At 39.6% G+C, this 25,339-nt stretch overlaps 1 protein-coding gene across 1 annotated transcript; it reads right to left on the reverse strand.

Moving 5' to 3' along the window:
* Positions 1-910: 910 nt before the first annotated feature.
* On the reverse strand, positions 911-24,342 carry LOC131084162 (kinesin-like protein KIF20A). Its single transcript, XM_058025384.1, has 19 exons — positions 24,211-24,342; positions 22,972-23,046; positions 19,809-19,928; positions 18,779-18,917; positions 18,505-18,689; positions 18,320-18,425; positions 15,191-15,304; positions 14,513-14,710; positions 14,317-14,428; positions 12,792-12,863; positions 11,189-11,335; positions 10,435-10,600; positions 8,900-9,070; positions 8,111-8,250; positions 6,449-6,614; positions 4,752-4,869; positions 4,596-4,663; positions 2,937-3,056; positions 911-1,740 (listed from the first exon to the last, which is right to left on the reverse strand). The coding sequence occupies exons 1-19, from the start codon at positions 24,340-24,342 to the stop codon at positions 1,495-1,497; spliced, it is 2,595 nt and encodes an 864-aa protein (XP_057881367.1). The 3' UTR covers positions 911-1,494.
* Between the last annotated feature and the right edge of the window lie 997 nt (positions 24,343-25,339).

The raw sequence follows: 25,339 nt of genomic DNA on the forward strand, positions 1-25,339 counted from the left end.
ATTAACCTGTTCTGATGATTTTTTAAACTTCTGCTTTAATTGCTTTTCCTAAAGCAATTTTATACATAACAGCTTTCTTATTCAAGAGAGCAGCATTCAGTGTCTCGTATAACTACACCAAAATATTTTTTAATAGCTGGAATAGTTTATGTGGGAGTAGACAAATATTTTAGAAATCCTACCTTGCAGGGATTATAGGCCTTCAGAACTACTAAAACCAGATAACCCTGTATTTAACAGAAACAGTTCAAAGCACGAGGACAGCAATGGCTGAAGAACAACTTCTGCAGCCCTGTTAAATAGATGTCAGAGTGATTACTGATCACAGAGCAGCCCCAAACTCCCAGCAGCCTGGCAAGGGGAGTCACAGCAGAGCAGGGCTGTCCTCTGTCACACGGGGAGGCTGCACCACCCACTGTCCCCCCAGGGAGGGAGAGGTTCTTGCTTTGAACTCAGGCCCCTTCCACTGAGAGAAACTCACTTACAGGGGCTGATCAATCCAATTTACTTACAGATTCCACAGCAAGCCTCCAGCAATTACAGGCATTGTACTTCCACAGTAGTTAAAAATCCCCTCACCTTCACTGACTGGAAAGGGCTTTAGGAAAGCTACCTCAAATTTTATCATGCTCCAGTCTTCCATCCTTAAGCTACTAGATAAAAAGCTAAGTAATATAATCAAGGATATGATTCTTTCAACTCAAGATCATCCTGTATCAATCACTGTCATTATTTGGGCTCTAATTTCATGAACTTTTCTTATCTTGGTTTTGCTGACTTATAAAATGATGAGTCAGAGCTGAATTTAGTAATGGAAAATTTTATTAAATACATGTTTCAAAGTTTAATATATATTCCTAGTGGAAACTCAAATTTTATTTAAACAAATTTATTTACAAAGCCAAGTTAGCTGAATAAAAATAGCAAGGAGCCAGATCAGATTTCATTTCATCACCTTCTTTAGGAGTTTGCTTAGAAGCAAGTCCCAAGAAGGGAGTCTCCAGGTCAAAACCAAAATATTAACTGAAGAACCATGCTATTTTAACTACTTAGGATTAAGTTTACAAGCCATCTGATTTCTAGGAATCAACAATATATAAAATAACTTAAAAACATAGTGAATAGCAGATGAGGGACATCCCACTTTGCATGAACCACACATTTGTTGTATTGCACTAAAGACATGGATTCTTACCCACATTTATCAGTACAGAAGACCATGATACTCCAGAATTAAAATATATCTATTTCTCAAATCACATCCCTATATCAACAGTAAAAGCACATGTCTAGACTCAAACTTTTATAGCTCTAAATTCAACCCTGGTTCAATTAAAGTTCTGTATTAAACATTTTTCTCTGTCAATGTGACAGCGAAGATGGCATCTAAGAGTGAGAAAGAGCTACCAACAGTTTAAGACTAATAAAGAAGCCTAGTAATTGCACACTTTGATCTATCAAATATTATTGTTTTGCTTTATGAGGCAACATTACTTATTTTCTTGAATAGGGTAAAGCCTCTTCATACTTCCCCCAGCCTTTACCAAGAGGTGAACTAGCAGTGGATGCTACTGTGGATTTCAGGTTAGCCAGCAAACCTCTCCTGGGTTTCTGCTGTTTTGACTCCTCTGCGAAGAAATTCTTTTTCCGTTTTTCAAGCTCCTTTTGCAGGGAAGACACTGTTTCTTCAAGCTCAAGAACACGCTTAGCCCAGTTCTGAATACTTTCCATTTCTTGGTCCTATGAGGATAAGGCTGTGTTAAGCATGTGAACACTCCATGGTCTCTCTCTTTTATGCAGTTAATTTTCTGGCTCACATTATTTTATTAAACCCATAAACACCCTTGTTATTGCAGTGTCATATGGCCATTCACTACCCATTTCCTCTAATTACATCAAAGTAATTAAAAACCCAGCAAACAGCAGGGCCATACTATCTAGTTAGAGACCAACTCTGACTAAGAGGCTGATGCTAAAATGCTTTGCCACACCATGCAAAGAATTGATGCTGTTCTAGGAACCAGATAAAGGTGGCTTCCCTGCCTTGCAATTTCTGAAAGCAGAACTGGGCAAATCAAAACTCTCACAGCATAAGTCTGCTAACCAGGACTGAGTAAATGCTTTGAGTGGGCGGAATACAGAGTGTTAAATACACCCTTTAATCTCTGGTTAGCAAAATCACCTTCCTATTAATAAGGGATAGGAAGGTCATTTCCAGTTAAAAAGTTCAAGTCAAATAATTTTCAGTCTCAGATTTAAACTAAAAAGTATACAGAAAGTAATCGAATATTCAAAGAAAGACATCACTAAGCAGTTATTACACCTGCAGACTACAAGTAAGGCATAGATTCCAAGTGCCAAGAGTTGAAGTTTCATTTTTTTGTTTAGTAATCTAGTTGATATCTGAGGTCAGATGCAGTAAACTTTAGGAAGTCTCTGCTTTTGAAGCAAAGATGTCTATTTCTGTATTAAATAGTTTATCTGCCCATATCTCTCATCCAGTTTGGCCACTTGTGGCAGGACCATCAGTATAGCTTTAAAGCCATAGATCCTTAGGCCTTGTTGCAGTGGCATTTGTGCACTGACACCTTGCTTGTCTCAGCAACATGCCTCATGATGAGTTCTAAGCAGTATTTTCTTTGCTTGACAAGAATTCATAACATCTTTAGATTATCAGGCTTTGTCAGCAGAGTTACCCCATTGACAGAGTCTATCACTTAAGTTGAAAAATGAGTTTTGTCTTACAAGATCCAGAGTAAAGTAGTGAAACACAAGGGCTCTGAGCTCATAATTCAGGAAGTTAGGCACAGAAAAAATGCTAACATGAAAACAAATTGCTAATTTAACAGTGGTTTTACATGTAAAAATATGCAGAAGTAGCCAGTACAACTATAGTTACAAGCCATGTTAAAGATGTTTTTAAATCATTGACTAACCTTGAGCATGATTGTGTGCTTCAGTTGACTGTTTTCTTCTGCCATTTTTCTGTAGCCTTCATTAGCTTCTAGCAGGGATTCATTTAGTTTCTGTATTTTAAACTTCAGAGATTTTATAAGCTGAAAATAAAGCCCATACACATGGAAGTTCAGAACACCATGTTTTACATTGATTTTTTTTATGACTAGAGCAGTGCAAACTGCAAGGTCGAAACAAGAAAGTCTGCTTCTCTCAACCTCCTCTGTCCCAGCTCATCCTTTCAGGTGATAAAATGCAGCTGGAGCATTCAAAGGCTGTTGAGTTGAAGCCACAGAGCTGCCAATCAATGCACAGCAGCACAGACCAGGCTACATCTGCTCCATTTCAGTAGGAGTGGTTAAAAGAACACTTTTGTCTCATTAATACTATTCACATTGGAGCACAGTTAGCACAGAAGGTCTCACCTTTCTGATGGGAAAATTAATGGATTAAGCCTAAGACCCAAGAGGCAAAAAAATCTGATGCAGAAAAATAGATGTTACCTTTGATTTACTTCTACAGAGTTGCTAAAAAACCCTCACACCTTTAGCCCATGCTTAATGGCTGAATGGGAAGAAAAAAGTGGTGAATTACAAGTCACATATGCACTGACCTTTGAGGCAAAGCAGCAGAAAGGCACTGATGGAATGAACTGGTTTAAACCATTCTCACTTCAGTTATTGCCAGGAATCAATCTCATAATTCTAGCACTTTCTAGCCACACAAAACCATCAATAACTGTATCCTCACAACATGCATAAAAGCCAAACTTTCACCAAAATTTGAAAGTGACATGGGAAAATAAAGTAGAGCTCTCAAAAACAGTGCAAAACAAATCCTACAGCCATAGCACAAGACCTTAAACTTGGTAAGAAAAAAGTTATTTTTAGAGTATTCTTTCTTAATAGAAAGGGATTTAAGTTCATTTTCTATTTACATGGCTTATTAGAACCAGCTGGAACTATTTATCCAATCTCTGCTCATATTTGATATTAGAGAAAGGAGCAAGACTTATGTCTTCTCTTCTCCCCACATCCTCTTTAAACATGGGAAACGAACTGTATCTTTACAAGAAAATCATTCAAGGAATAGAATAAAAATGCATACTTAATTATTGTTGTCCATACTTCCCACCTCTATATGGCACTCAGAGCACAGAGGTCTTGTTTGAAGAACAGAGATATTCTCCTTAAGTTTAGGGTGATAGTGGAGTTGAGTACTTCCAGAAAGAACTGCTTTAAGGCACTATTTTTTATTTTAGGCCTAAAAATCTAAACTATTACCAGGTTCTGTAACTGTTCCCCTATGCAGAAGCAGGCAGCATTTCAGGAAGGAAATCTGAGGTCATGGCAGCAATATTTACAATAAATTTCAGCACAAAGCTAAACATACTTCCTTACTTCCAACTCACACCACATTCACCATGTCTTGTTACAGTAGCAAATGATTTTACAGACCAGAATAAAGCCAGAACAGTCTCTGGCAAAAGTCGTCCACAACTGAGCAAGGACTTTTTTTGATAAGCTCAATGCCCATTTGTAGGAATCTTCCTGCTTTTGTCTACAATGCACATCTTCAAACATTGAGCCATGAGAGAGTTCACAATCATTATCCCCAGATAAATACTAAGCAGGAGCTACCTCTTCCTTCTCTTCACATTGTTTCTGCAATCCTTCATTGGCTCTCTTCAATGTGCGGTCCATAAGATCTATAAGAAAAAGAAGGCAAAAGAAAAGTTTGTTTATACACATTACCAGGAGAAAACTGAACTTTGAATACCCAGATTACATTCCTACCTCGTCCCATGTTATTCTCAGAAGTCGGAATATCCGAGCTCAGGCTTCCCAGAGCCAACAGCCTCCCTGACTGCTCATCAAGTTGCCTTTCCAGTTGCAGTATTTTCCTCTCTCTATCCTGCAAAAAAATAAGGGCATATGCTAGAATTTGTCTGCACTTCTGCTTGATCTGATGCATTAGTGCACAGCCTGCAATTACACCACACACATGTGTAATTTTAAATTATTTCACAGGCTATGGTTAGGAAATCACAGTAAGGGATAACAGTCAGGTCACAAAAACATCTAGGAGGAAGTTTCTTTACAAAGGAGTCAACTCTTCCAGTCTGAGGATTTCCAAACTGTATTAAAAGTAACCATATGGCAGAAAGGAAACTTTAGCATGTCTGTGCTAAACATTGTTGCAAGTTAGCTTGCTAACTAAGGAAAAAAATACTTCACAGAGCCACATTTTAATCTCAAACTCTTTTCCCGTATCTGTCAGATTGCAGGCGTGCTATTTCACAGTGAGAAATCAAAAAAGTGGAATCATCAAGAGAAGTTATTAATCTAATTCTGATTTTCTGAAGCTGCCCACTCAGATTCATGCTGTTCTCTCTTTTGTCAGCTAACCCTTCTACATCTCAGGGATTTCAGTTTCTTATCTGACTTGCTACTAAAAGCATCTTGCATCTTGCTCTTTGAACCTTCCCTTATGCAGCCTCTTGGCCAGTAGAGGAGCACTATTAAAACTATTTTTGTCCACTCTAATATAGTTTATAGCTAGGATTTAACTGAACACAGAAACAGAGTCCAAGTGAAGAAAAGAGACAAATTTGAAGGAGATGGAAAAACACAGGCCATTACATAATATGGTGTTGCTTGTCAGCACCTGAATGGAGAGCTGTAAAAGCAGAAATATTTCTATACCACAATCTGCAAGAGAAACTCACTTCTCAGGTCTTGAAAGGAACCTGTCTATCCATAGAGTGTGATAACTTATCAGTTCCAGAAAAGGAGAGTGCAGTGAGAAAGCTCCTCTGGTGGACACCACAGCTGTTCTACTCTTCCACTAAAAACCTTCTGGAAACAACCAGACCCCCAGGGTTCATCTGCTGCCTGCATGCACTTAACCATCTATGCAGAGGTTAGAAAACTGAGCTGCTCATAGCTGACGTGGCTGCATTGCAAAAGGAGTTGCAACTCACTGATGCCAACCCTGAGCAATTCTATGTTTGAGTACATTCAGGAGATGCAGTTCTCTCCTGCATGAAGTTGGATTTCTCATGGGTTTCTTATCTCACAATCCTCCCACCACCTCCAGACCAGTTATAATTAAAATAGGTATCCTGTAACAAATTCCCCATCACCTTTTCAGAGCAGCATTTTAATCTACATCCTATGATGCCAAAGATCTGTAGAAAGCCAGACTCCTGTATACATCATTCCCTTGGGTGTTCCAGTCATTGCACCACAAAAATAAAGATTACTTGGATTTAACTGAACTGTGCCCTCAAAAATAAAGAGTATTAGGTGTGCACTACAGGTGGTGCCAGAAAAAAGACATCTGGATGCTTATGGTGAGCATTGAATACAGAACAGCAAGGCTGAACTGCTAGTTATTTTTCTTGTTTAGTGTTACATTCAAAATCCCAGAATGATTCTGTTAAAGAAAAGCAAAATCTAAAGAGCATACTTTAATGGCAGTCAAGTCATACCTCAACTTTCTCTTGTTCAGCTAGAAATTCTTCTATGGGAACATAATGCTCTTCAATTTGTTCCATTGCACACATATATGCATGTTTCTTAATGGCTTCTTTATACATTTCAAATTTGCTCTCAAGTTTTTCTTCATAGCTGTCTTTCATGTCTTCCAAGCGGTTGCTGAAGAGAACATGTTGGTTATGTATAATATAACTAACTTTGCATTCCAGCTAGTGCATTTGACTACATGCATTCAACTGAGAATATTCAAGTTATTTCTCTAATCAGAAATAGTGAAACATAAAGGCAAAAAAACACTTTTTTTCCTTTTAGTCTTAATGACCCTACAGACTTGCACTAAAGTGTAACTTCTACTTGGCATATACCAAAGAAATGCTATAGAACACAGTTAACACCTGTCAGAAAAAAAATCATAAAAATCAAGAAAATCCACCAACATACAGCAACAGAAGTGACCACACCCATTTAGATGTTATATTTGAAGCATGCATCCTGGGGCCATCTTTCACTTTGGGTTTTGGTTGGTTTTTCTTTTTTTTCATTTAAGATAAATGCCAAATCCATTTTCATAGAATCAGAAAATGGCCTGGGTTGGGAAAGACCTTAAAGATCATCTAATTCTCACATCCCTATTGTGAGATCTCACATCACTATCGTGGGGAGGGACACTTTTCACTAAACCTTTCCAACATGTCCTTCAAATACTTCCAGGAACGGGGCACCCACAACTTCTCTAGGCAGCCTGTTCCAGTGCCTCATCACACTCACAGTAAAGAATTTTTTCATAGCAACCAAGGTAACCAACTCTCACAGTTTGAATTCACTCCCTCTTCTCCTGTCACTACATACTCTTGTGAGAAGTCCCTCCCCATCTATTTTTTCAATACTTTCCACATTACTGTCAAAATTTAAAAACATGCCCCATCAATGTTGCAGAAAATCATCTCAACAGAGAAAAAGCATCAATGCTAATTCATGCGTTTGGCCAAAGGCAACATAACAATTTTAAAGCTAGTGCAGGGGTTAAACCATAGCTGGCAACTCGGTGTTAATTTTTTGAACAATTCAAACAGCAGGAAACTGATTTAAAGAAGAGCTAAGAGGAAGTGAACTCAGCTTGAGGAATCTGGACTTGAAAAAAAGATTCCTACATTAACATCAGTGCAGGGTTCATAATTCATAAGATAATTCATAAAGGCACAGTAATAGATAGTAAACTAACAGTGGCTCATAAGTCATGCAGGGGAGCTCAAAAGAGCCTGATTCAAACTACCTTAAGCACATGCATGGATATTAACATGACAGAGTGTGTTTTGGAATCATAGCCTCAGTGGGGTACCTGTAGCAATCTTCCACATCTGCTAAGTAGCAATAACAAGCCAGGAGAGGCTCCAGTAATTACACATTCAGCAGAGGAAAGCTGAACAGAAAACAGCATTACTTTTTCATTGAAAATGGGAAGAGGCTGATCTGAACAAGTTTAATGTTCTTTCTTCCCTTTCCTTCTGATGTTTTGAAATTGTGCAGCCCTGTCTTCTCTAAACAGCATGACTAGAAATGTCCTGAATATACACCTGCATGCACACACATCCACATGTGTGCATTTACACACGTGGAACCCTCTCAGCCTCAAAGCAGGCTGCAGTGGGACTTGCCTCCAGGCTTCCTCTGTTTCCAGCAGCTGCCGAAACATCGCTTCTGCCATCTCCTTACGGATCTTCACCTCCAGGAGGAGCTTACTGCGCCTTTCTGCAGCTACCTTCTCCTTCAGGTCCTCTGCAGCTCTCAAGAGGTCCTAAATTTAAAATATTTCACTTCAAAAACCAAGACTGAAACACATATTGACATTCATCTCAAACAAAATATTCATACAGGCAGACATCCACAGAGGGTATTTTTTACAAACTTACGTTTTTTAGGGGTCTGCACCAAAGTTAAATATTTTCAAATGCAAATTTCTACTGCAAATACATCCCGTGTCCACCTTGGTGGTGTCCACTATCAAAAAGTTCACTTCTGTTTTGGCATTTAAATACTAGTTTGTACAGCATAAGAACATAAAACCTAATTGATTTTTACAGTTTATTGCTATTAGATTGTATATCTTTGGTTTTGAAATGCTGCATCTTAACTTGTTACTGCTGTTTCAAAAAAAAAACACCACAAAAAACTAAATTATGTTATTTTAAAGATATGTACTGCTTCCTCAGTCTTCTTGTTGGGCAATCAGTTGAATTCCAAATTTAGCACTTGACCTAACTAGAAAGCCACAGGGCATCCTTCCACAACTACACTGAACTAGGCCACTCAAAGTCAGTCTGACACCGAACAGAAACTTAAACTTCCCATTTGGTGCAGCTTTCAGCACATCTCTTATGCTAAAACAGTATTAGAACTAAGAGACTTGCTTCCTTGGGTGCAGTTCCAAGTAGACATGCACTTACCTCATGACTCAGAATGGTGATGTCCACTTCCTCTTCTGCAGAGGTTTCAGCACCATCAGCAAAGTCATCTACAGATGTGTTAGCATCAAAGTGCATCACAGGTTTGCCATCACCTCCAACTAGCTTTGGTGGGAAATAACCAAAATTTTTGGGCAGGATTGTCTGGATAACCTGAAAAATTCAGAGATTATTTACCAATGCTGTCAATATTGTAGGTATCAGGATCCCAGGAAGAAGTGGCATGAAGGCATTGTTTTATTTACACAATATTTAATGATTATATGAATGTCAACAAAAGCTTACATGCCTTTTAGCAGAAAAAAGAAGAATCCATCAACGTAATTCTTACGTGAACATAAGACTTAGGTATTCTAAAAAGAGTGAAAATGGAAATCTTATCTGCAAGCAAACTTAGCATACTTGTCTAGACAGGTGGTTTCTCTTCCCCTAAAATACAAGGGTTTTGGTGTAGTTTCCTGCAAAGTTAATAAAAAGCAGAAAATCCCTGCAACATTTGCTCCTTCCTGAAACAACATGACCAAGATTCAGAAATTCATGCTATTTACATAAAGACTTTGAGTAACTATGCCATAGGACAGCACATCAGAGAAGTTTTTCTCCACAGTACACATTTATAACAAAAGTCACAACTGAAGATAATCAGAAAAATCTTCCTCTCTGAGATCATATTAGACATACTATTACAGACTAGTAACAACATGACAGAAATCATCTGTGGCTCCAGACTAAAAAATTACTGTATTTCTGCCACGAAACACAGCATAGCCCACCATCCCACTCCCTGCAAGAAGGAGCTTCAGGGAACTTCAATGAGGTTAAGGCCAAACATCAAACCCAAGTCCTGAATTTAGGGGGAGATTGAGACAGAGCAGAATGAGGCCCCCATAATCCAGGAGGAAATGGTCATTGACCTGCTACAGCACAAAAACACACACAGGTCTGTGGGCCTGGATGGGATCCACCTAAGGGTATTGATGAAGATGGAGGAAAAGCTTGCCAAGACACTTCTTTATTATTAATTATTTGCATTAATTACTTACTTTAACCAAATAGGAGCAATGCAGTTGCAAAATGTCTCATTTAGACTACAGAAGATGACACTCCTTTTACCACCACCAACTGTCCAAGAACTGAACAACTCATTTTGTGCAACAGATGTTTAACTGCACCCAGGTTAAGTAATTCATCAAAAGTTTGAATTTAAATCCTGCATTTGCTCAGATATATGGTATAAATCAGTCACATCTGAAAGTGCCCTGTGCTTTACACAGAACATCAGTGGTGTAGAACTGAACAGTCAAACAGCTGCAGTTGTCTTAACTTCTTACCACAAATAGGTTTGAAGATGGGAAAGGCTACTAGAAGCCTTTTACAGAGAGGTCATATAGAGAAGAATTAATTTGAAGAATCAAGAATCCAAATCACACTAAAATCCATAAAACCTGATCATTTCACAAATTACTGCTAACAAAAAAAAAAAAAAAAGAATACAGAGAAAGTAGATATACTCTTACCTGTCTGGCTAGAGCTGAAAATTTCATTACATGCAGTGTCTCATCATATGTGGAAGTATGCTGATTGATGTTTACAATCATACAAGCTTTGCCTTTCCCACAGAAAAATGGCTGAAACAGACGAGTCAGCTTACTCTCTCTGAATGGAATGTAGCTTGGCTTCATCCTCAGGGAGGGAAAATAATTAAAATTAAATTGTGGGAAAAAAAATATATTGTGAGCTATTGTAGCTCACATTAATTCTGTTTCTCTCTTTCAGGGAAGACATCCAGTAGGATGCTCATATTTAAGCCTAAGTGATTTTACATCATAGAGCAAGGTCTTTGCTGGATTTCATAGGCTTTCTAACAAACTGCACTATTTAAAAGTAAAAGCAGCATGGTGTCTGCATCACAGTTTCCTGTTGTTCCAAAGCAGATGGTGGAACAAGCCAAAAGTTAAGTCCAGGTCATCCATCAGCTGCCTGACAAATATACCTGTATAATTTGCAGGTGGAAGCGAAGACAAAACTGAAGCTCTGTACAAAGTGTATTGTTCAGATTCATACACTAAAAAATGTTGGTACTTTACTGCAAAGTACCTTTTTGTGCTCTCCACAAACACCACCAGTTATGGAGAACTCTGCAGGTATTACAGTGACATCCATAATAAAGAAAACTTAAAAGATTTTGTAAGTTTCCAGTTTTCTCTGTGCAAACTGCTTGCAGAAATATAAAGGGATACTTCGTGTTTCCACCTAAAATTTGTCACTTACTTTGGGTTTTGATTTTGCTTCAGTGCTGCAATGCACTTTCCAAGGATATGAAGAGAATTATTAATATTTCCTGCTTCTTTCAGTCTGTCTCCAAAGACATGTGTCTTATTACACCTCTCTGAACCAGCCAAGTCACAGAAGGACAACCTGCATGAAAGTTATCCAGAACACACATATGAAGTCCTTCCCAGCTCACCTTAGAGCTCTTTGCTTGGCAATAGAATTATTTGCTGCTAAACTCAGGCCACTGAATTGTGGCACAACAGGGTACAATCAGAAAATCATTCTGGATAATCAAGGAATTCTATTACTTTATATTAAGAAAGCTGTTGAAATACAGGAAGCTCTGAAAATTGGATAACTTATGTGACTATACCATTACTCATACATAAATTTATTTAAATAATTTGTAAGACCATAACCTTTCATACAGCTAAAGTAAGTCCTATACAAATTCTTAAGGCACCTATTTCAAATGTATGAAAGCCTTATGTTCTTCATCCTTTCCAGTACAAGATGAAAAGCTTTTTTCTTCCTTAAACAACATACAAACTCTGTCATTCACCTAACAGCTGCTGCAAGTTTTGCCAGGGGGATCCACTATGATAGAGAACAGCAAAAAAAATACAGATGCAGTCATTTTCTCAAGTTATCTTTTCTTAAGAGTATTTATCACTGTAACATCTGACATTTAAAGGTGTTACCTTACAGTAAAGCATATTTATTACCATCCCTGCTCAGCAGAGACAAGGGAGAAAGCAGTAGGAGCTAGGATCGAACTAAAACATTCTGTTACAGGCTGTCTTCATTTTTCTCTATCAAGCTAAATTAATCAGAAGAAAGACAGACACACCATCCCAAAAAAAAGGTATCTAAATGCCTTCAGGCCAGAAGATAAGGCTGCTTCGCCTAAACCAGAAAAGAGCAGAGACTTAAGTGTAAGGACTTAACACTGCTCTCACAGGGAGCACTTATATTGGCATTTTACATTAATGAGAACAGTGTTTGAGCAAATCATTTGATGGTCCCTTCTTACTGTCCACTGGACCATGGAACAGTCTGAGATGATGCCACCAGAATTCTTTTGGGATGACAGATTTTAATTCACATTCTAGGAGCACACTAAATGTGCTGTCACAAACATTTGGCCCACGAAGTCCAGTCTGGTCCCAGGGCAGAAAGACAGATTGGCACAGCTTGCACCTTGGCCCTTCAGCAGCAACTGCTGCCCTCCAGCTGCAGAGATCCCCCTCTGTCAGCCAGGCACTTCAGTTCTGCCTACCAGGACATATCATCTGGTGCTGCATGGTCTTACTCTGCCACCACCTCCCCATAATGTGAGACAAGACACGTTTTCCTCAATTTACACACTACTGACAGAGCTGCTCCAGCAAAACCTTAGAGTAGGAGACAGGAAAACACTTCTGTGCTTCTCCCTGTTGAGCTTCCAGTCAGTTTATGTGCTCAGTGGAGTTCTGATTTCCTCCTCAACTCTCGCAGAATTTGTTTATTATTAAAAAGTTCAGTAGTTTGGCATGCTTACACCTTAATAATTTTTCCAAAATATTTACATTGCTGGTAATCACATGAAGCATTCACTTACTCTGATACTCCAAGAACACGAGGCTGATGCTCATCGGTTAGCTTGAGTAGCCTGATGGAAAATATACTGTGACTGGAATGGAAAGAAACTCTTTTTAATAACCAGTTATGAAAATTAAGCAGTCACTGAAGCAAAGTAAAATTTGTATGTTACAGAAAGCTCAGTGGTGAAGACAGGACAAGAATTAATTTCACTAGTTATCTTGGTGTATTAGTTATTTTTGCAATGCATTCATTCAGCAGCAAAAAAAACCCAAAAAAAACTGTATTTTATGACTATTTCTTTTCACAAAAGAAAAGGAAAAACATCACATAAAGCCTACAAACTGTCTTGGAGAAAAACACCAAGTCAGTTCATTAAAGTCTACTGATCAAAAGAGTAGTCATGTAGCCACTTCATATAGAAAACTCTTGGCAGTATCTGAACTCAGCAAAACTGAAGAATTAACTTAGAAACAAAGGGTGGAGGGAAGGAAATAAATTCAAGTTTTACAGTCCTGTAATTTTGCCTACTTCAATATGCACAGTTACTTGTTTGGTTTTAAAATAAACATGTTTTCCAAAAAGGTTGAGCTTGTAACACTTGAAAAATCCAGTAACTCTGGTTTAGACAGCAATCCATACAGGCAGTAGGCATGCTGTCTGAAACCAAAGAGAAAATTCACAAAACCAGAAGTGCCCAGTTTCTCTGATTCATCAGGAAGTACAGCACACAAACTTCTTTGCTATATTCCTTAAGCATTGGGCATTCTAGGCATAAAACTCTGTAAGAAGAGCATGAACTTTAACAGCAGCTGTCTTTAGCTAATACAGAATAAAATAACTCTTGCTTTTTACAGAAAAAAGCAGGCTTAGTAACAATATGATTGTATTAGCTAAAAATATAACAGAGCCCTTCCACACTTAAAGGACAAATTATTAAGAGGTCATTAAAATCAAGAAACGAGGCACTTTCAATAGAAATTATACAACCTCCTCTATTTCCTCTCACTTCATCAAAAGCCAGATTCTCCCTAATCCCTGTCCAGAGCTGGATAAAAAGGTAGGGGTTTAATTCTTAAGATACCAAGTACACTCATCTTGAACACTGCAGTCTAAAAGCATCTAGAAAATCTAGCAGCACTGCAAGATACCACATGACCTGTTCCTTCCTATATCCCCCAGTGACGGGCTCCAGGTTTCCAAGAATTATACTGCCAGTTATGAAAAATTAACCAGTTTTTACTTCAGCATCCTCACACAGCACCACTAGCATTCGCCAAGATGCATAGCCCGGCTGGCACTCAGAAATGAACATGATTTGATCTTTTTGGTTGTCCAAAGACATGAATAGCAACCCAAATGTAGCTACTACTAGTCACAGAGTCTGTCCTGGTTTTCTTTCAGAGAGAATTTGATAACAAAACCAGAATAATCAAGTGATGTATTAAACCATTACTGAAGAGTGGTTCATTTCACAGACATTCTAAAGTGCCCTCCCATCCCCTCTAAAGGGACAGAGCATGCTTATAATTAGAGGAACAAACCTTCTACTTGATTGCTCATTCATTTTAGTACAGGCAAAGCTTCGGTTCTTGTTCCCTATTTTTAGTAGTCTGCAGCCTTCTTCAGTGCTCTGAACATTAATCCACTTCAAATCTGCAAAAAGAGATCTTTTACTTACATTTCTGACCATCAGAGAAATTCTGTGCAACTGCCCAGGCCATAAAACAGTGTTATTACCTTTAATGTAACAATTTCCTCCTTGATCCTCACAAATCCTTAAAACTCTGCGCCTCTGGGGTTTTGATGTAGATAAAATACTCAATAGGTCGTACACATATTCATTGTAAATTTCACAAAAGGAAATCCACACAGATGCTTGTGTTCTTTGCTGCATATTGGTCTTATGAATGTCAAGTGGAACAAAGTTCTTCTCTGCTAACCCAAAAGAGAGGAAGAGTTCAAAGATCAACTCATTGAGAGAGTTTAAATCAGTATATAGAATCTTATAAAAGGACCTACAGCACCTGCTAAGGCTTATATACATCTCTGTTGTACAATTAGATATACATTGATAACCTTAGCTTCTTCAAAAATGTTCAGATTTCTCAGCAGTCATCTGTGACAAGAATATGCCCAAGTTCTAAGCTGATGGTCTCACTTTATCACAGACTTCCAGCAGTTTATACATTATATTTGCAAAACTAAGTCTCCCTCCTCCCCTCAAAAGGAGTGAAACCATCAAAATACTTTTATATAGTTGCCCTTTCTCCAGAGGAAGACAAAAATTTGGTCAAAATCAATATGTATTTACTTTGCAGTATAGTAGAGGGATTTTTTTTATCCACTGGCAGTAACCCACTAATATTTCTTAATTCACATTATGTTTTTCCCACACATGCCAGTTTTCCACTTTACCTAGGGAGTTAGAAGGGTGATTGTCTGAAGTACAGTGAGAAGAGTCCAACTTCATATCACAGAAATTTGCTATTGTATTTGAGATGCTCTCTGTCTCCTTGAGAAAATAAATTACTATTAAATCCACATGAACAGATGATGAGAAAAGCAGAAGTTAAAAATGACAGCAATTCCAGTACTTAAGATTTAAATATTGAAGTAGTATTAAGCGTTAGGCCACCCTTACTCTGGCTGAAAGTAAAACGTATTTAATAATACTGAACCATAATCAATAAATTCTCTTTCCATCACATGAATTATTGCTTGCTGCTACTCCCAACAACCAGTTTTAGTGGCCAGTTGCTGCTAACACTGGAGACTTAACTCCAGACTCCTAGAAGAAAAAGGATTCTGCCAGACTGCAGAGTGTCTTTTATGAGCCATTGACCAAATCTGAACAGGGCTCCAGTCACCCAAAAGAACTGGAGAGGTTTCCTCCAGGAGGAACTGCCAAGGTGGCAGGACTTCAGTTATGACAAAGCAACATTCTATGTTGGTTTAATTTAGACTGAACTAAAAGGCCATGAAAAACAGACAACAGCATCTTTAAATACAGTTTCTTTAAATACACATATTTGCTGAATTTCTTTACACCAACAGAACTGTTTAAAATTTGCCAAGATTCACCAAAGCACAGCCTTGAAGTTACCTCTGGAAAAACTAATGTAACAAAGTAGGAACTCCCACTAGAGCCCAGAATCTCTACATACTACCCCTCTCTCCATATTTCACAGGCCCCTATAAATCAGGACATTCACCCTGATTTCTCTTTTCTGACAGAGGATCATCCTACAGTAGGAGGGAACAGATCCAGAGAAACAAACAGATCCAGAGAAGCAAACCCTAGTGGTTAGAGGTACTCAAATGCAGCACTAACTTGACTGCTGATGCCAGTGTTACCCACTTGGTACACCCCAACCAGAATCCTTACAGAGAGGCACAAAGCCATACTTGGAGGTATTCCATTTTTAAGATAAATAACATAGAATAGAATTACAACAAAATCATACGAGTGACCATTTTGCAGAAGATGACTGTCTATATAATTGTTTCTTGGGTATTAGAAGCCTAACCACAGCAGAGGTCCTTGTCATTGTTGGTGAAGTGCCAAGCAAGATATGGGACTGACACACATGCATGTCAAAAGTGCAGTGGAATTCAGAAAGCTCAGCACCACATGACGTGTGCATGTAATAAGTTTTTGTAAAGGTATTGTGAGAAAACTGAGTGAATTAACTGTTGCTACACTGCTTTTCAGGTGAAATACAGAAAAGAGCATGAAGATGCTAAAAACAAGTAGGAACAGGAACTGACATTGTTTGCCAACAACAGAAGCTGACATTTAATAGAAAACACAATAACAGGTGGGAATAGGAATGCAGGTAAAGAATCTTTTAATCCAGTAAAAAAAAAATATTTAACCCCAAGAAAAGAATCAGGAAAGGGAAGGAAAGGAGGGTAGGAACCATGCTAAGCAAGAGTTGTTGCAGCAGTACTGCATACAGAATGTAAACAGTGGGACATTAAGTGCTGCAGTAACTCAGAGCAGTTAAAACTGAGAGAATGAAAGGAACAGCAAGCTCTTTCTGTGAGGTATGTAAACTGAGCCTGGGAAATGAACCCACAGAAATCCATGTCAACTGAAGCCAAGCCCACCAAACTCTATCTGCTCTCAAATTACAGCTGAGGGAGCATCCAAACAGTGATGCTATTCATTCACAAGCTATCAGAACTGGGGATGGTTGAGCTATCTCCGTGGAAGCATTGTAACACACAAACAAGGCCCTGCCATGTAATAGTCTCCTGATTCAGCTTTACCTGTCCTTCCTGATGGTGGAGTGGTGCTCTCTCTGCACTGCAGTGCATCAGCATCTAGATCACCTGCTGCAACATTCAGTTACTAAGCTACAAGTAAGTCAGACTGTGATTTAACAGAAGGAAATATTTTTATAGAGTTATCTTCAAAATAAGATATTGACCTTTTGTTCCAGATCCTGGGCTCCTGATTTTTCCTTTCAAGGCTGTAGCTTCCATAAAATTTTTAAAGGTATTTATTTACTATCCTCCTAACCATCTCAACTTTTCTTTAAGATGCCCTCCTCCTCTATGTGCATATACACTCAGAGACACTTTCAAAAGAAATATGTAATCTTTCAAATCTTTCAGGTTTTTCACCTGAGATATTTCCTCAAGAGTTAAACAGACTCAGACTAAACAAAGTTTTGGACTGCAGGATTTAAATTCGCAACAAAATTTAATGTGGAACTTAACATATGAATTTGAATCATAGGAGGATATTTTTTCACAGTTAACTGGAGCACTTAAGGTTAGTGTTAAAGACCACAGAAAAAAGAAAACTCAATCATTATTTCTGTACATCCCAGAATTAATTTAGAGTTGCTTTGAATGATAACCAGCTTAGCCTACTGCATTCTGGGATTAAATGCACAAAATCACAGTTCAGGGGAAAATTTTCTGAGCAAAAGGAATTTGACAACAAGCAAACTGCAGCTGGACTTAGAAGTATAAAATAGTCCCAAGTAGATGGATGCCCATTTTCTGGTAAGACAGTTTCTCATCATAGAAACACAAATCACTAGATAATAAGAACAGGAGGGTTGCCACAGTAAAGACTTGTCTATCCTACCTACAGCCTTAGTCACATACTGTCCCCTAAGGCAGAGAGGAATCCTTTTAGGACATTTAATTTTGTGGCATCTCCCTTCACCTGCTGAACCAGAAAACTTCTTTATGAAGTTACATAAACCACAGGTTAATAAACTTTTTAATCTGCCTTAAGACTGGCTTCCACCAAAAGGGGCTCTCCCTGCCTTCTTCACTGCCTCTGCTAAGACAGTGCCGTCATCTCTCCTGAGCTAGGTACAAGCATTTGAATGACTGTACCAAGATCCAGCCTGGGAATCCAACCTGCAAGAAGAGACACTTAACAAAAACCAGGTTTTACTTAGGTCATGTGGCTCTCAGACTTTTCAAAGGCTACTGTCACCACAGTGTCAGACCTGCTCCTCTAAAGGGGAGACTTCTCACTAGAAATTGAGATTTGGCTTTGTGATGGTTTTTTGTTTGAACTGTGTGCTGTAGAAAGTTCTTCCAGTTCACCCTGAGCTCCAAAAACAGCCAATTGTCTTATTATTCCAAAGTTCACCAAGTATGCATACTGTAGATTTTTATATATATAAGAATCAATAGTGGAATAAAGACTTTTAAAACTTTCTGTCTTACAGAACAGCTTTAAGAAGCATTTGGTCACTGACCTCTTTCAGTGATGCAAGAATAGCAGTTTTTAAGGCTTCTTCTTGCTTAACTTGTTCATCTTCTAGTTTCTTGACATCATTGCTCAAATATGGTTTGAAGTTCATCTTCAGGTAATGTCTTCCTCTTATGTGGTTAAAAATCACATCAAGTGAGCGAGGTAAAATACCAAGATCTTTTGAAGTCCCTTAAAAATATTAAAAAATTAAGTGTAAACATTCATGAAAGCTTGTCATTGGATTTGACTTGGGTTTTATACATGCAAATATTTTATACCTTGGATAGTGAATGTCTTGCCTGCGTTTGTAACTCCATAAGTAAATACCAGTCCATTCACTCCATTAATATATGCTCTTATGATATCTTTCATTGAACCTTCAAAAAATTCACTCTGAGTAGTTTCTGGTCCAAAGACCTAGGATAAGGGAAAGAACGAAAAAAGGAGTGACAAATGGCACAAAGAAGTTTAATAAGCCAAAATATTATGTACTGATTAGACATGACTGATTTTTCAGAACAGGCTGGGTAGGAGACACCAGCTTAATTTCCCATCTTGCCTGAACCCTTCTGATTCAATGTTTTCTGTTGGGTTCTCACAGGTTGCCTGCTTAATTCTGGGGGGCACTCAGGCCTGCACTCATTTTTGAATATTTTTCTACTCCTAAAATAAACTGCTCAGAATTCTATTGAGCACATGCTGTTCAGTGGACATTTTCAAGAGCTCTGTTGGTGATGTGAAACTCCCTCCTCACTCTTCACCAGCTACCAACAATTTATGAGAAAATCAGCATTACAATGGTCTAAATAACTCAATCTCTGGAACTGTTTATCTTTTGGTATTGTAAGAACAGAACTTCTTGCAGAACTGCAAGAAATTTGAAAGAAATTTGCTTTCAGAATAGAAGGTTCAAGCAGTTAAGCTGCTATTCTTTCAAAAGGAAGTTACTAAGTACATGCTTACATAAATTCCTACAAACATAAGGTTTCTGAGATAAAAGGATCTGCAGGAACAGCAGAACCACAGTAAGTTTGTGCCTACAACATGTTTCTGTAGCATCTAATCAAAGAAAACCACAGACCTGCCAAAGAAGCTTCCTTGTCTCATCTAATAGGCACTTCCATTGTAATACAGCTTTCCTGACAGCTTATCAGTAATTAATAAGCAGGGGCTTTTTTAAAAAAAAAGGCAAGTACCACATGTAATCAAAAGAAAAAAAAAATCATATTGCATGACATAATACAAAATTCAGCTTTCATTGTAGTGAAAAAAAAAAAAACAACAAAAATTTGAAATAATTTGGCCTACCTGAGAAAAGGTGAAACTGTGCACAGCATGACCAATCCCTCTTTCACTGTTTTTCATTGCAGAAGACTCTTTGGGTGCATTAAGAATTACTGTCTGTGCATCTTCAATAGTTACACAACCCTTAAAAAACAAGACAAGGTGACCCAAAGCACAGCACAAAGTTATTCAGGAAGAAAGTCAATTGAAGAAAAAAAAAAAGAACACCCCCTCCAACAACCCCCAAAAGCCAAGTGTCTTCACCCATTTGCCAGAGCTACAAGAAGTACCACAATTTACATTAAATGTTAAATTTATATTAAATTATCATCTCAAGGCATGGACACTACAGAGATATTCACTTCACATGAAAGCCAGAGTACAAACAAAGTAAAGGCAATCCTTTGGAGTTTTCTAAGAACTAAAAACTTTTACTGACATTCCTTCCAGCAACTTTTCCTTGGGATCACTTTCTAAACCCTCATATTTTGTGATTAGCATAGTCACTACAAAAACAAAATTACCTAGAAATCTACTGTTTTTCCACATCAGTCATTTTCAGTGTGAAACAGAGTAGGAGCAGAATTAACAAAGTAAAGTAAGTTACCCTTTGGTTGATAAATAGTGTTACCAGTACTGAAGGAAACTGAATTAGTTTCAAGTAATTTGATTGCTATTCTCAATTAAGTAAAGGTGAAACACAATTACCAAACACTCACTCGCTTGATAAATGTAGGATGCAGTGTTGAAGGAAACTTAATTTTATACCAGATAGGCTACCAAATATGCAAAGTGAACTCCCAATGTCTTGATGCATCATCTGAAAGGATTGATTGTAACTTAATCTGACATTTATGCTCAAAGACTGGCCAGAACTTCTAAGATCAATAATCCATGTGTGGTATGTACACAGGAAGTGCTGCTGTTCCTAGGAGCCTCAATTAACAAGTCTGATCATTAACTGATACAGAAGCTCTATGCCAGTAATTAACTGGCACAGACCTCAGAGCAGCCTACAGATTGCTCATAGGGAAACAAAACTGGGCAGGCACTGATCTCTTCTCTCTGGTGAGCAGTGACAGGACATGAAGGAATGGCCTGAAGTTGTCAGGGGAGGTTTAGGCTGGATATTAGAAAAAGGTTTTTCACCCAGAGGATGGCTGCATACTGAACAGGCTCCTCAGGGAAGAGGTCACAGCACCAAGACTGACAGAGCTCAAGAAGCATTTGGACAGTTCTCTGAGGCACACGGTGTGACTCCTGGGGCTGCCCTGTGCCAGAAGTTGAGCTCTGCTGATCCTTGCAGGTCTCCTCAAACCCAGCTTATTCTGTGATTCTGAGAAGCTCTAAGAGACTGCTGTCTGAATTCAGACCAATCACTGCTCCCTGTGCCAGGCTCTGAACCTGTACAGTCTTTAACATTTCTCCCTCATCAGCAGGGACAGGAGTGCTGGTCAGATGTACCAAACCCCAGAGAGCTGCAGAATAACCCAGGACGTGCAGCATGTGCCACCAGCTGCCACCAGCCTCACAGAAGCCTGTGAGTAGAGGCCCAGAGCAGTCAGCTCTGCAGAGATGGAAGCCGGCTGGTAACAATTCACTCCACTTGTCTCCCCCAGCTAACCCTGCAGGTAAGTTGGCAGGAGCTGCACCATTTCTGGCACTGAACACATCATTTATATCCAAAACCCACAATTTCCTACTTTCCCACAGGTGACTGTGGAGAATTGCTGACAGGAGTACAGCATTTCCCCCAGAGCTCTTAAGCTTTTCTTCCATAAATCATTATTTCTATAAGCATCAACTGATCAGTTAACCTGTTGGTTGTCTTTGTTTAAAGCATCAGCCTGTAACTATAAGAAATAGTTATTGTGTTCTATTTTTTTTTTTTTTTTTTTTTGTGCCACAGATTTGGAACAAAGGTGCTTTCCAGAAAATTATGAATGGCAAGGAGGAATAAGACCTAAAAATTAAATTTATCTGTTTGATTTAACAGACAGGAAGTGAGGCTAACTTGATTGTTTTGTGTGGGCTTCTTCCATTTGTTACCAAGCATTTTCTTCTTGGATTCAGGTAATAGTAAAGAAAGTAGAAAACACTAAAAATGTTGAAGATCTTTCAATCATTCTATTTTTGGAGGCTGAGAAAAAAGCCTTAATCCCATGCAAAACAAATTCTACAGGAAAAGGTTGGAAGTTCAACTATTTCAGCCTGAACTACATGAAAACAAGAAAAAATTTGGACAAACTTCACTTTTTCCTCCCTGCTTTTAAGAAATGTCTCACTCCAAAGAGGAATGCACTAAACAACTCCTGAAACAATTTGATTTTGCAAATCAGTTTACACTTGGAGCCAGCTCAGAGTGTGGAATTTACCAAACTGGAAGCACTGTGGGAGTACACACTATTCAAGGAGAGCTAAGGAAAGGCAAAGGGAAGAGGGGGGCAAGGGAGGGGGGAAGAATTATCCAAGTGAAAATAATACAAAGGTTCCAACTCTGGTAGACCAAAAGCAAGAATGCATTTTTTAAAAGCGATTTGCAAGAAGCAAATAAGAACTAACATTAAATCCTTCTTAGAGCTCTTCAAGCTGACCTCTCCTCAATCAGAGAGCCTGCAAAGACAAGGGCTAAGAGGTATGATATAGAGACCTTGTCCTCCAAATACAGCTAAAGGAATTCTTTACATCAGTGATCACATTGAGGGGAAGGGGAGCACTTCTAAGTGTTTGTACATCTGTGTGTATAAAACACTGAAGCATCTGAATCTGACAGTGTAGAGGTTACAGAAGATTTTTGACAGGTTTGAGCAAGAAGTCACCAGGATGAGGTAGGAGATTATTCAAGCATTTCAAATAAGCTTAAGGGTCAGATACTTAAATTACACCTACAATTGCATAGTCTCTTCCATGGAACTCCTTAGTATCTTGAGCACTACAGAGAGGTGACACCAACTTTTAAATAACATACTCAGAGAAACCTTGAAGAGCTACAGGTGTGCATGTCTATATCATACAAATTATTAAAGGTCATGGGGGTGGGAAAAACAAAATTTCATCTATCCAGATGCCCAATAATTCTACATAAGGGCAGTACATGGCTTATGCAAAAGAAAGTTCTGCCTTACAACACTGTGTGTTGTCAAAGGGAGAAAAAGAACCCACGTTATTTCTTAGCTCTACAACAAACCTGGGATTCATGGCTTTCAAGCTCTGCTGTGGAAAAGGGCCTCACTCTCAAGAAGACTTTCAAAGGCTCATACACCTATTCATTAAAAAGAAGAAAGACACAAAACACAGTTATAATTGCCACTTTTTAAACAGAACAGCCCCAAATCATATCAGCATACCACCTGATACGGCGTTTCCTATTTTATATTAATGCCTTACATTTTCCTTTCATGTCAAGTTCAGACTCTAAGCTTTTATTCGCCTCTTTCCCTTCTACTGTCCTCAAATAACCCTTAAAGTGTGTGTCCCCCTCCCCTCCCTTGAGCATTCTTTCACGACAAAAGCAGCATTTTGATTTTACAAGGGCACGCTATCGGAGACACGAACTGCAGTGCTTCCACCTTCTGGGCTCCCGCTGCACTGAACTCAAGCTGTGTTAATTTAAGAGCTGCTACCCAGCACATTCATTTCCTATGGAGCATTAGCCCTGACTGACACATTCCCAGCCCCAAGAGACTGCTTCCTCGCCACCATCCAGGCACCAGACCCTCATCTTCCTCACAGCCACAAGCAGGAAACTGCTCTCAGTTGCTCAGGTGGCCTTTTCCATTCCCCAACCATGATAAAACAGCCTCCCCTCCCAGGTAAAGCACTGACAGCAGGGAGCATTTTAGAGGGATCCCAGCACTCCTTCCTTTCTCAAGGATTTTCTGTCTTCACTTTGGCAACATTTCATTCAGCAGATGGATTTACCAGAGTCCTCTACAGCCCAGCTGTGACCAGCACTAATCAGATAAAGTGAAGTCACCTGAGGAAAAGTCACCCAGGAAACAGATCCCTCTAAAACTACATAGCTGGGTAAATTATCTTCTGCTCGAGCACAGCAGAGCATTATAAATTTTTATTGCCAAGCACCTAATGAGCTTTCACATCAAGGATCCATGTATTTTTTAAAGCTTATTAAAAAGAACAGTACAGTCTCATTACATCAAATTGCAATTACTGAAGACCTTTACTTTTTTTCCCTCAACGTTGAGCACATCAGATTTAATATTGACCATATGTCTGCATTTGGTGCAGGCTATGACCCGTGTGTAAGCAACAAGAAATAAGCAGAAGGATCAAACACATCTCAGGGGAAGAGGAGTACAGCAGTTCTCTCCAAAGAAACATTTATTAAAGTTTAAAAAAACCCCCAAAATCCACCAAAAAATAACAACGTGACCGGAATACACCTTGTGAATGCACCAATGCACACCTGCTGTTCCTCTGTATTAGGCAATAGTGTTGACTCCAAGGGTGATGCTTTACCCTCTACACTCAGAAAAGAAACCGATTCCAACACATCGCACACTTCCGTGGGAACACGGTCTTTCCCCTCATCTGCCATCGTTCTCTGCAGAAGAACTTATAAGGAAAGAGGAATGAAAAAAAAAAAAAAAAAAGGGTGAAAAACAAAAAAAAAGCCCATCATTTTCTGAGAAACGGACAAAAATACACACGGAGCATAACAAAGATGGGGCCAGCTCGTATATAAACAAGCACTTCCGAAGGCAATCTAGAGAAGTTTGGGGAGTACGACCTTCAAAAAAAGAAAAACATCTGGCAGGTTATACTAGGAAAAACACACAGGGGAAAGCCTCAGCTGGGCACTGCTCTCATCCACCTGCAGCCCCCTCCCCGGCAGGCCCAGCACCGGCAGGCACCGGGGCCGAGGGCCGCCCCCGCTCCGAGCCCCGTCCCCATTCCCGGCTCCTTTTCCCGGGAGCGCCGCCGCTACCTTGGCGCGCGCGGGAACCCGCGAGCCTGGCCCGCGCCGGGGAGGGGGGGCATTATGGGAGGAGAGGCGGGCGCTGATTGGCCGAGCGCGGGGGAAAGGCGGGCGCTGATTGGCCCAGCGCGGGGGAGCGGGCAAGGCGCGGGCAGTGCTCCCTCGGGCCGGCAGGGGGCGCCGCCACACAGCGCGACGGCTCGTGAGGGAGGGAGGGAGCGGGGAATGAGGGGAGCGGGATGGAGCGGCGTGTGCTGGGTACGCAGGGTTTGGGTATCGTCCTGAGTAGGGCACGGCGGTAAAGAAGAGCTTCGAACTGACAGCCGGCGGCCAGAGGATAGGGGTGTTCTGCCCGGAGGAGGGGAGGCGGGAGGATGGGCGGGGGAGACGCGGGCACCGAAGTGTTTCCATCCGAGCGGGTTATATAAAGTCAGCGTGGGTGTTACGTAACCGTCCCGGCGCTGCCGCGGTGTAGGAGTAGAGAACGAAAGTTAGGAAATAAATAAAATCGTGAAATGTGCGGGTCACGCGAAAGCCCGGAGTGTGCAGGGCGGGGAAGGCGGGATGAGCCTGGAGGAACTCCGCGGTCCAGCGCCTTCCCCAAGCTAAGGATTGA

Source organism: Melospiza georgiana, chromosome 1 (genome assembly GCF_028018845.1).
Source record: "Melospiza georgiana isolate bMelGeo1 chromosome 1, bMelGeo1.pri, whole genome shotgun sequence".
In the NCBI taxonomy this organism is placed as follows: Eukaryota; Metazoa; Chordata; class Aves; order Passeriformes; family Passerellidae; genus Melospiza; species Melospiza georgiana.